Source organism: Schistocerca gregaria, chromosome 5, assembly GCF_023897955.1.
Source record: "Schistocerca gregaria isolate iqSchGreg1 chromosome 5, iqSchGreg1.2, whole genome shotgun sequence".
NCBI classification, from domain to species: domain Eukaryota; kingdom Metazoa; phylum Arthropoda; class Insecta; order Orthoptera; family Acrididae; genus Schistocerca; species Schistocerca gregaria.
Window position 1 is genome coordinate 545,756,386 of NC_064924.1, and position 12,910 is coordinate 545,769,295.

General features: G+C 36.0%; 2 protein-coding genes across 7 annotated transcripts in view; one reads left to right on the forward strand and one right to left on the reverse strand.

The window, feature by feature from the left end:
- Positions 1–1,314: 1,314 nt before the first annotated feature.
- Positions 1,315–8,265, reverse strand: LOC126272300 (ras-related protein Rab-30). 6 transcript variants are annotated; one of them, XM_049975065.1, is made up of 4 exons: positions 8,182–8,265; positions 7,406–7,587; positions 7,083–7,327; positions 1,315–6,990 (listed from the first exon to the last, which is right to left on the reverse strand). In XM_049975065.1, exons 2-4 carry the CDS (start codon positions 7,583–7,585, stop codon positions 6,792–6,794), a joined length of 624 nt encoding a protein of 207 aa, XP_049831022.1. In that variant the 5' UTR covers positions 7,586–7,587; positions 8,182–8,265; the 3' UTR covers positions 1,315–6,791. The 6 variants fall into 6 exon arrangements, with proteins under 6 accessions (XP_049831022.1, XP_049831024.1, XP_049831023.1 ...); XM_049975067.1 differs by lacking the exon at positions 8,182–8,265 and adding an exon at positions 8,085–8,174; XM_049975066.1 differs by lacking the exon at positions 8,182–8,265 and adding an exon at positions 8,011–8,143.
- Positions 8,266–8,553: 288 nt separating this feature from the next.
- LOC126272299 (trifunctional enzyme subunit alpha, mitochondrial) overlaps positions 8,554–12,910 on the forward strand; it is a 153,892-nt gene continuing 149,535 nt past the window's right edge. Inside the window, exons 1-2 of the mRNA XM_049975064.1 lie at positions 8,554–8,634; positions 8,816–8,925. Coding sequence (XP_049831021.1) covers positions 8,562–8,634; positions 8,816–8,925 — 183 coding nt within the window. The 5' untranslated portion in view covers positions 8,554–8,561. The remainder of the gene's footprint in view (positions 8,635–8,815; positions 8,926–12,910) is intronic.

The window sequence follows — 12,910 nt, forward strand, 5'->3', positions numbered from 1 at the left end:
ATCTATGTGACAGATAAGTTATTAAAATACTCGGAGAATCAATAATAATGAGGATAGGTAGCAACTCACAGCAAAGATGAATGCTGAGCCACAGACAGGCACATAGAAAAGACAACCATCCTCTCACAACTAAATTTTCAGCCATAGGTATTGTCAGAAAACGAGAGCGCACACACATTCACGACGACTGGTGTCTAATGCCGCTGCATCTACAGTCTCTGAAAATCAGATCCAAACAAACCACTCCTAATGCCTCCTGTTAGCAGCTGCTGGCGTAGCAAAGTTGAGGCAGCACTGACTGCAAGCAGAGGGGAGCGATAGGAAGGGGAGAAGCAGTAGTAATGAGGGAGTAAGAAAGCAACACATGTACTCAGCTGCACCCAGCCAATGACAATGCATGACACCACAGTAAACAAACCATTTCATCTACTGAGACAAAAATGAGATTTTTCGAGTGGTCTTTTTTTTCCAAATTTCCGTAAAATTATCTGATTTCCAGAACCTGTGGCAACCCTGTTATTCCTCCTTTGCCTCAGTATCTTGTTCTCTCCAGTGCATCATTCTACCATACTGAATGCAGACTGTCTCCTTTCCAATGGCTCCATAAAAATACCAACGTATAAATTCCACCATCCACAAATAGTACCTCCACTTTGACAGCTGCCACTCCTTCCACACTAATTCTCTGATGGAAATATCATGAGAAAATTTCCACCAGATGTAAATCTGTGAAGGTGAGCTATGAGTTGTGCCTGGATAGCTCAGATCGTAGAGCATTAGCCCATCAAAGGCAAAGGCCCAAGTTTGAGTCTCATTTGAGGGAACAAAGTTTTAATCTGCTGCAAAATTTCAAATCAATACACTTTCTGATGCATAGAGAAAATTCATTTCAGATTTTTCAGTTTTTTGTTTTGTTTTATGTTTCTGCCAGCTGCTTAACACCTAACTATAAATAAAGTGGTCACATTTATTCATTCTGTTATATATATTCAACCCAGAACTTTTCAGTATTGTATCAAAACCGAGAGAATTTATTTGTTATATTTTTTTACTAATATGAGATAAATACAAACATTTATTTCAGATACATCAGTAGAATTTTAATTATGCTAGTAATAAGAATACAGCCATACATGGTCATATTGTACATACAAATAACATCATTTGTAAAATAGAATTAAGCTCTTTATCAAATGATAAGAAAATCATATTAACCCTTGAGTGGGTGCGCTGTTTCTCATAACACAAGCGGGTGCGAGGTGCACTTTGTACACACGTATAGAATAGCTTCATTTATGTTGCCAAGGTGATTCATGTATGATCAAAATCACAGTTTAATCTTTGTTTATTTAAACAACAAGAAAGTAAACATACATAATATGAGCTACACCACTGTTTTGTTAAACCACAATGAAATAAATTTTAAGTACAACACTCTGTTGCCAAGGACATGTGTTACGGAGACAGTAATGATCCATTCAAAGCATTAAACAGTGTTGTGGCATCAGATCCCATCCAGCTGTTTATTCAATCACTAATTATCTCGTAGACAACTGCCTCAATGTGGCATTAGGCTGCTAGCTCATAATCAGGGTCTCTCTCTCTCTCTTTTTGCACAGATCGAAAAATTTTTCTACCTAGTTCACTTTGTATTTTATATTACTGCTGCTCAGTTGGACGTATGGCAACACAAATTATCACTGTGTTGCCTGAAGCAATAATGAAGGAATAGGTATGGGTCTGCAGTTGTGAAACAAAAACATAACTGTGCAAAATCATTTTATTTTTTGTTAGCGCACTTTATATAAAGGCACGCCCACTCGAGGGTTAAAATGATTAGTACTGTTTAATATTGTTTAGTAAGTATGTTTTAACAAACACATAGTTTCTCTGTGCTAACTGTGCACTCCTTTCTGACACACACATACACACACTGAAACTGTTCGTATGAGCACCACCAATAAAATGCAATGAAATAAACACACTCAAAATTTATGATTGGAAAAAAGAACTTAGTATGTACCTTTTTGCATGCCACAACCTACAAGTTATGATTAACAGTACATATTTTAAAAACCTTGTTGATACAATATGGGCGGAATTTTCTGAAGCACTGTATTTTCTTCCAAGTCTTAAATACATGTTGTCTTACAACAGATGTGGGGACATGAGAAACATTGTTATGGCACTGAAACAACAGTACAGAGAAGGTGAACAAAAGACAGGAATCTGCAGTAGATCACACCAGTTACTAAATGATGCAGGCCAATCACAGCATCAGTACTCAAGTTTTACTTAAAAGTGAAAATGGAGTTCCAAATGACAGATCTTACAAAAGCTCATAAGTGTCTTAAAATCACATAATTTGGTCAACAGTATGGGAGCATTCATTTTCTGGAACTGTATTTAGCAATTAATTTTTAATACATGTAAAGATGTGCAACAATAATGAATCTGGACCAGCATATCTCAATAAAACTCCTCCTCCTTCCCTTACTATATTTCAACAGCCGACAACTGAGACTTATACATTTCTTCACCACTATCTGACTGACTACATTCCAGTACTCAAGAGACTGATAATTAAAACATATTTAAGTTCACATGCAAATATGAGTGTCATCACAACACAAATTACAGTAGACTATACATAAATAGCCAAAAAAATTTAATGGCTGAAAATAAGATTTTTAGTTTAGTAGGGCAACAAGAAAAATAAAATAGAATGTATATGAAATTAAAACCAACATGACAAAATACAATGGCTGATGTGGATGGTGGGAGAGAAAGGGTTGGATGTGTGTAAATAAGTGGTGTAATCAAACTCTCGAAAAAAAAAAAATAGGCTTTTACTATCATAAATGTTACAGTTATTAAAATTTTCTCAGTTATTTAGCTGTGGCTAAATGAATTCTCAAGGTCAACCCACTGTTTCTTCCTCAGCACAAAAGTTCACATCAGTCTCATGCACCCTGAAGATGTCTGCCATAGATGGCAAAACACTGAGTCTAGCAAGAAAATCAATTTAATCACAGTTTAAATTTTAATAAGCGACAAAGAATCTTATCTGATGGTTCCACAATTTCCAATGGCTCTTACCTGTTTCTTGACATGTGCTCAGTGTGGGAAGTCAGTTACCAACATGTTGAAAAAATGCAATGCTACTGCTACATTATCAATAATTTTCACTAACAGTCTGTTATACTTATTGATATATTCAGCTCTTTTTTGTTTCCTTCCTCACTTTGCCCACATATGCACATTCTATCTCATGAAAGATTAGGTCCCCAGTTTAAAAAACAGCTTTAAGTTGGGGATTGCCTACAAACAACATGAAAAAGGAGTCATTGCAATAATTCTGTAAGCCATCCCACCAGACCATACAGGATAATGGACCCAAGGCGACAAAACATCCTAGTGAATCAGTAACGCTGTTATATTTTCAGTGTTAAAGCTCTAATTAGGTATATCTACATGGGATAAGCTTTCACACCATGCGCTCACTTTGTCAACTTTGTCTTCGTACAGACTTGCATACTGTCAGAGTGGGATTTACAGTAAATAAACATCACCGTGAACATAAGAGGATAATTATGTCTGTGTACCCCTCCATAAGAAATCATTGTCACCAAGAGGCAGACCCGTTATTGTTAAACATACTTGCAATGGCTTTCAGTTCCAACTGTACTAGACTTGTCCCTCCACAATAATTTTAAGATCAAGTCATTCCCTAATTGTTTAATACTGTCAAACAGTTCATATCATCATAATTAGCATCACTGTTGAAGATTTATTTTGCTGATATTATCTAGTACAGCTGTACAAAAAGTGGCACTTATTTTTTCTATTTTGTTGCATAGCTAATCTGTCACAACTAGCCCAAAATTGTAATGGTACTCAGCTCTATCACCTTACCCGACATACGTCATATTTCCTCTTATATTATTTTATCTAGCAGTGGTTTTTGTATGCTACAGGACATTTATTTTTCATGTCTCAGCCAGTGTACAATTACTAAGTTGTGTGCTGTAACAATCGCCTAACTAATTATTCTTCTATTCTTTTGGGAGTGGAGGTGGAGGCTACTTCTTTCTTGTTGAGATTTTTCACTACATCCCCATTCAAATATTACTGCATTGCTCCCATTTCAGCAGCTGATAATTAGACACTTCTACTGTGTATCAAATAATATTAATTTTCATTTTTTACTTTTATCTGTGAACAATACACAAAAGAGAGATTCCACAGACAACAAGTTTTCCACACCACTTTTTCTATGTCAGTAGTAGTCACATGGTGCTAATTATCTAAAGCAGAAAGGAAGATTGAGGTTTAATGTCTAGTTGACAAAGAGGTCATTAGAGGCACAGCGTAAGCACAGACTGTGGGAGAATGGGGAAGCAAATCAGCCACATCCTTTTCAAAGCAATCACTCCCAGATTTTGCTTGAGCAATTTAGGGAAACAATGATAAATTTAGATATGGATGGCTGGATTTGAACCATAATCTTCATAAATACAAGTCCAATGTCTTACCTCTGCACAGATCTAAGGCAAGGAGGTAACTGTGATAATTTGAGTATTTTATAACAACTGGGTGTCCTATACACATGCAAAGAACAGGATGTGTTTGCACTACACAATTAATATTTAAAGATGCGCAGTATTAATGTAACTCCAAACCCATAAATAACAGAAGTGATTTTTATTTCAGAAGAGCCCCACAGTTTAGCAAATCAGACTGTCAGTGGTACTTTTTATCTACCAGAAACTATAACAAGCAACACAGTACAGCTATAAGACTATTTACTAAAATTGCATACAATTCATAGTTTAGTTTTTAGACACCCTTTGGAATCTAAAACTACGAAACCGTGATATCATTCAAATTTACAAAACAAATGTGTTGCCATTTAAGTCTGTTCTGTGTTATTAATGGCAACATTTACTTGCTCTTAAAAACCGAAAGTTGCAAAACATGCTTTAGAAAAATTTGCAGCAGGATGTCATGTTCTCGGCACTCCTATTTGTCCAGTTGGTGTTATGATTTAAGAATCTTCCTCCCATCTCCCCTCCCCCCATCTGTCATGCAGCAGTTTGTATCAAAAGGAGAATCCGTTCCAGAAAATTATAAAATTATAGGATGTAATCTCTGGCCAGTACTTACCTCTGGGAAACGAAAAATTTAGTACTGCCAACAAAAACACAAAAAATACGACACTAGTCCAGCACTTGGAAATATTACTTCCTTCCTCTAGATGAAGGGAGAGAGATGTTAGGGAAAGTTAAACAAGAATCACAGGTCACCGTCACCCCAGGAAGACTGGGATCCACTTCTGTTAACTGTTTAACCCTAATTGTACATGGGGACCACCACTGTAAAACTGAAGTGTCATATTACTAACAAGTGTAGTTTGCACATTTCATGCAGTGCAGTAAGTATGTAATAAATATTTGTGGAAGTCTTTCATAATTCCTGAGAATTAGTTACTTTAAACTCTAGCACCCATTTAAGGTGATGCTAAGATGACTGAAGTGACCCTGAAAAGTCTAAAAAATTCGTTTCATTATACAAGTTAAGATGTTAGTATTCAGTATTTTACAATGTTCCTTTGAGAGACTAATAGCTTTGAAAGCTATGACAGTCTCATGTACTTTTAAACAAGTTTACTGGCATTGCTAAATATCTCATCTTCGGCAAGGAAATTCTGTATCAATTATAATGTATTTGTTGCTTTCATTTGTTTACAATGTATGTTTAATTTAGATAATTTTATTCATACCTATGACCAACCTGAAAGGTGAATGCCCTGACAATCTAAATCTAGTTCTCCATTATTATTTCTACTCTACCGCTTATAGTTCTGTTTTGTCAGCTTAGTGACAATGTTTTGTGTAGTAACAAAAATAATTTAAGCCCCAAATTTAAATCTTAAGAAATGGTAGTACATAATACTTGCAAACTATGCAGGACTTATGTCCCTTTCTCTAACGGCCATCACACGTTTGAGATTCATAGGTCTCATCTACCTAATTAAGTTAGAAATGACAAAATAACAACACATGATATTTATACAGTGTGGAATGGAAAAACAAAGGAAGATCAACAAAGTGTAGACAATGTTGCCTATTAGATTTTCATTTCTTAATTGATCATAACATACAGGAAGAAAAGAAAGAATGAATGAATGAATGAATCAAACAGAACTTAGGGATGTTGGAGAAAGAGAAGAATGTGAAAAGACAATCTAGAATAACTCTGTGAAGCTCAAGTCTATTCACATTTACACATTAGTAGTTTATCAAAATACATCTCATGCACCCAATTCTTAACAGCATTGTTCTTACTGGCCTGATAAGCACAATGCCTGAAAAAATAAGTTTCCAATGATCAAGTAAACAATTTACTTTACATAGTTACAAAGAACACACAAAATATATTTGTAAAAAAATCACTTTTGTACAGCATTAGTGTTATCATACAAACCATTTAACTACAAAATATTGGCATAAATAAAGGACATATAATGGATGGACTGTCGAGAAGTGTAACAATGGATGAAAATCATTTGCTACCTATAATAATCAATTATGTTACATAAAATGTATGTTAAATTGTTTCATTAATTGGAATACATTTTACCATGAGCTAATCAATGAAAATTAAAGTAGCCTTTTCATTTCTTACCTAGGAAGACAGTAATTAAATGAGTAAATTCCCTTGATATATAAAGAGAGATCTTCGCTGCGTTTCACAGTTCAGTTCAAGGAGCACAACCATGCAAAAATATGTTAACACAGACATGATGGTTCTGTAGCTTCATCTGGGGCTGAGATTTTAAAAGATTCTTGGTCCATTGTCTGTAATTCTAAACGTGACCTATTTGCCTGCACTAAGTGATGTGCAATATCAGCAAACATTTCTTCCACTCCCTCACCAGTCTTACATGAAGTTTTGTATGTAGCACTGATTAGATTATGACACTGCTCACTGCAGAGGGGGGGAAAAACAGTGAATATTAACATCATGGATAAATAACTTAAAATATAAGAGCATTTACAAAATACATAATTTAATCATACCAAAAACTTTCCATATCACTTTCAGTAACTTGTGGAGTGTGACCTTCCAAATCTGATTTATTGCCACACAGGAATATCTTTGCATTTTCTGCATATGTCACTATATCCAGGAGATGCTGGGACAAAACATGAAATGAAGCAGCATTATCTAGAGCAAATACTAGTATGGCTGCCTCTGCAAATTTATAATAACTGGACGTGATTGATGCAACACGTTCCATGCCTCCAGTATCCCATAACTGTAGCTGAAAACACATACATGCTTATGAGAAATTCCCACTGCGCTACAAAAGGATACTATTACTTCATGGTGCTTAACATACTTTTATGTGTTTTCCAGATACTTTATATTCTCTGTCAAAATGATCAAGACCCAATGTTGACTGCCTATCTGTTGCAGTCACAAAGGTGTTTGTGGAGTACCGACGGAAGAGAGAACTTTTGCCAACACCATACTCTCCACAAAGTATAACCTTTTGTTCAGGCACTTTCACTGAAGCCATGTCTGGAAAATATTTGATTCCAAAAATATTATACTACAAATATTACTACACTTAACAAAAATTTAAATAAAACAGGTGGAAATATGGATTTTTATGTATATTCAAGAAATGTGATGAGACTGACTTATGACAATGACATTACAAAAATAATTTTCTGCTAAGTATTACTTTAGTCTATACCAATTCAGTAAACCACTCGTAATAGGATCTTAGCAGATAGCAATTGGTTCAATAGAACACTCTCTGGACTACAAGAAATAATAACTTGATGAAACTACAATGAACGCAGAGTATAATATTACATAATGTCAAAAATGCATATTTTTCTTGGCAACTATATCAAAAGAGGTTTTCAATAGTACGTTAAGTCTGATGAAAATAAGGCTCCGCACGACGATTAAAATTCTGGCAAAATTTTGACATGCCTGTTTAAATCCGCTGTCATATACGACAAGCAGATTTCGGTTTATCGTGAGTCCTTTAATGTAACAGTCCTCACCCTACTACCGAAACTTGCGAAGGCTATTGTTTGTGTGTGTATATGTTGTTAACACGTAAAATACCGCCGATATACACAACTATACATGAGAACGTACCGTTTAAACGTCTCCCAACTGAACAGAGCGAAATATTATATATCTTTTTAACGTAATGGACAATTATCAACAGGAAGTTTAGTTTTAATTACTACATCTCTTCGATACCACTTTTAATTAAACGAATGTATTATTTAATGATCAACGAGTTCCTTGCTTTTTTAAAAAAAGTATTGTCTATTTAAAAAAGGCGGCGTCCGTTGTTCGAGCATTTTATGATGTAAATATTGTTTCTTTAGAGCACAGACACAAGCTTCGTAAAGATGCATCAACAACCGCTAGTAGTCAAGTACGATGAATACTGTTTTCGGTGCGTGTTTATGAACTTTGAGCTACTGTGGTAACAGAATGCAGGTGATCTTTGGCCTCAGGGGACAGTGATGGCCAGCAGTAGGGTTTGTGGGGTGTTGGATTGCATTGGTAGACGGAATATGAAGGTTTCTCGGTTGATAGGTAATTAACTGTAACTCGTATATACGAATATAGAAGTTATATTGTGACTTTCTGCATATGTCCGTATAACGTTTTAAAATTTATTAAATTAGTACTCAGTGTTCAAAAATTTGACCTATGTAGATACCCCACTGTGACACTGGTTATAGTTTTATAATTTCAAAATAATACTTCTTTCAAGGTAACTTGTCGCGAAGGCTGTATGCAACAGAGGCAGCAAAGAGTGGCCCCGTAAGAACGAAGATAGTTGATGGCGTCTGTGTTGTAACATTAGATGCCCCAAATTCTAAGGTATGTTGGCCTATCTCTTTTGAGTAAAAAGATAAAACAAATACCCTATAAAATGAGATACTCTAAAAGAGGAACTATAAACTTGTAATTTTTAAGGTGCATCGCTTGTCAATCTTATGTTCAATCGAAATCATCCGGTCGTCTTAATATACCCATCTTTCTTGTAGATTATTTTATAAAGTGACAGTGATGTCTACAGCGTTTACTCCGGGTAAAAATCTTTTTCATAACTATGCTGAACTCGAAAATACACTAGCTAAATTATGGACGTACAAGATTACATGCAACCGTCTGATAAACATCACTTGTCACATTAATTTTAGTAAATACTTTTTAAAAGCAAGGGACAGATCAGTATAAAATCTTTGCAGAACTTCCGAAAATCTGTATTGCATTATGTTTCGTTCCATTAGCTATGGAGTGCCCACGTTTTGTTCCCCTGTTGTTGATGTAAATGTATGACACATACATAGTATGAAGCAAAAAACTTGCCATAAATTTGTATGTTACATGATACGTTTTTTTAATGAATTACCGGCCATTTTTTGTAGCAAAGATATCGTTATAATTCGAGCAAATGTAGACGTAGGATTACACCACAAATCAGTGTTACCACAACCTTAAATTTCCATTCACATTTGTTGGTCTTCCTAATTCTCTGATTGTGACCTATGATGTTACTGAAGTGTTTACAATTAACTACTGTAAACAAATACTTGTTATTCAGATTTCTTATAAATTTGATGTTAAGTTATATTAGTGAAACAGGGTGTGCCAAAATACTTCAGATTGCCTGCAATTGAAACTTAATCCATTACTAAAATAACTGCTTCTTTATAACCTCGAATGAAAATCTTTCATGCAGTGCTAACAAGCAAGCGAATGGCAACCTACATAATCCAGAAGTTAATTAATTCAGTTGATTATTGAGCTTTGAAATTAGAAATGTGTAAGGATCTACTTCCTGGCTATGAAACACCCTATAGTTCCTTGTAATGTAAACTTGTATTAACAACTTCCAATAGACATGGGAATAAAAGCTTAAAAAGAATAAAGGTATGACATTTTGTTGAAAATTCGCTTATTCCATCATGTAGCTCACAATTGGCAGCTTTGTCCCCAGAACTGATCATGGCACTTTGGTTCTGAGTCCAGAGGAAGCAATGAACCAAAGGCTTAAAAAGTTCTGTGACAAGGTAGGCTGTGACTTCCTGCACTTCCGCCATAGCATTGAGAATTGTAGGGTCCCCCAAAATGGTCAGGTGTGCAGTAAACATCAGAGGTTGCTACTCAGGTAGCTCATTGTGTGTTGGGGGGGGGGGGGGGGTTGCACACAAATGTTTTTTAGATTAGGTGACTCTCCACCTACTCCAGATGACAGCTGTAGGAAACCCAGAAGTAACAGTGTAAGAGCGAAAGAAAAATATTAAAGTCGTAATGGTAAACTGCCGAAGAATTTGCAACAGTGTGCCCGAGTTTGAAGTGCGTATGAAAAAGAGTGAAGCTCACATAATACAAGGTACAGAAAGCTGGTTTAAACATGAAATTGATAGCAATGAGATTTTTTGGGAAAATTTAAGTGTATGCCAAAAGAAAGGAAAATGGGAAGTGAAGATATTACATTTGTTGCAGTAGACAAACAACTGAGATCCATCGAGATAGAAATTGAAGCTGTATGTTAGATTATTTGGGCAAGAATCAGTATCAGGGGTGGGCATAAAATAATTGGATCCTTCTATCATGCACCAGACTCATCTCCTGATAGAACCGAAAACTTAGGAGAAAACCTCATTTCACTTGTACGTAAGTTTGCCAATCATAGTGTAATCATTGATGCAGACTTAAATCATCCAACAATTAATTGGGGAAAATTACAGTTTTTTAGTGGTGAGCATGATGAAGCTTCCTGTGAAACTTTGATAAATATCTTCTCTGAAAGCTAACTAGAACGAATGGTTAGGAATGCTAATCATGATGGAAATGTGTTGGATGTAATGGCAACAAATAGACCTGACCACCTTGAGGATGTCCACACCGAAACTGGTATCAGTGACCATGATGTGGTTGTGTGCAACAGTGATTACTGAAGTACAAAGGGCTTCTAAAACAAGCAGAAAGATAAGTATGTTCAGTAAACTAGATAAAAAAAAAAATCAGTAGTTTCATATCTGAGGGAGGAACTTGTAACATTCAGCACAGGTCAGGAGCATGTAGAGGAACTGTGGCTCAAGTTTAAAAGAAGGTAATTGACTACGATCTGGATAGATGTGTACCTAGAACAGTAGTTCATAATGTGAGGGAACCTCCATGATATCGGGTCACTGTAAATAAACTTCTAAAGAAATGAAGATTACTGCAAAATGGATATAAAACGAAGTGTAAGCCTATAGATAGAGAGATGCTGAATGAAACACATTTGTCTGTCGAGAGAGCAGTGCATGATGCCTTCAGTGACTACCATAGCAAAATATTGTCAGGATATTTCTCAAAATCCAAAGAGGTTCTTGTCATATGTAAAAGCTGTTAGTGGCACTAAATTTAATGTCAAGTCCCTAGCGAATGAGAGAGGAACTGAAATTGAGGGTAGCAAAGCAAAACCTGAAATGCTTAACTCAATTTTCAAATGTTCTTGTCTAAAGGAGAGGCCAGGAGATTGGCCCCAATTTAATCCTCTTACCACTGAAAAGACGAATGAAATAAATATTAGTGTCAGTAATGTTGAGAAACAGCTGAAATAATTAAAATTTAACAAAGCTCCAGGCCCCGATGTACTGTCAGATTCTATACTGAATTTGCAGCTGAGTTCACTGCTGGTTTAGAATAAAGAGAATTGGAGTAAATCATGAAAAGCATTGTTAATTTTCCAGAAATTTAAACAGACAATGATCTGACAGACTGGATCTCCCAAAGGGGATAAGAGGGTTGTGCCACAAATCTACCAGGTGAAGAAGACAACTCTTCTAACCAACTCTGCAAAATCTCTAAATGTTTAGAAATGGAAAAATTGTGCACTTCACAAATCGAAAAAAAGGTAGTATCCTATGACTATAATATCAATGAGCCACTGTTGTAATCAGCCAATTCATACAAATACTTTGGTATAACACTTTGTAGGGATATGAAATGGAATGATCAAGTAGGTTCAACCATGGATAAAACAGGTGGTAGACTTAGGTTAGTTGGTAGTGTTGGATCTTGTCCACTCATCTCGTATAGGATGCCAAAGGGATGCTGCATTCTTGGAATGCTATACAACAATTCAAGCAAATAACATTAGTAGTTTTATTTCTATAAAGCAGATTGACAATACTTAACGTGGAGATTTACAAGGAATAGTTGCAAGCGATGGGCGACAAGCAAGCAGTAATATTATAGGCTATGCAATGTTCCTGCAAGTTTGACACATGTCACTAAGAACTGACCTGTGAGTGCTGGTCTACAACAGTGCCTCTACTGTTCACTAATGCCTGTATACAGAGCCGATCTGAGTGGCCAAGGCTGGCAGTAACGGTGCTTATATTCACGTCTTGCAGAGGTCGCTCCTGGTGCGGCGCGGTCCTTGTCAGAGGGATATTCGCCGAAGTTTCCTCACCACCTTCTCTGGCCTTGCATTCTCCATCTCCGTTTCAGCACTTGTGGTTATGCCAGAACAGGTAGAATACTTGGGAAGTGCAATCAGCCTACTGAAGAGATTGCTCACAAATAACTTCAGTGACCCATCCTAGAATATTTCTAAAGTGTGTGGAAGCTGTATCAAATAGGACTAACAGGGGATGTTGGACATATACATAGGTCAGTAAAAATGGTCACGGTTTTGTTTAATCCATAGGTGAGTATCACAGAGATACTGTAGGAGCTGAAATGAAAAGACTCTTGAAGACAGACAGGTTTCAAGAACCTGCTTTAAATGAATACTTCAGAGACATACTGCAACCCATACAAATTGCTCACACAGGGAGTGTGAGGATAAGATTAGAATAATTAC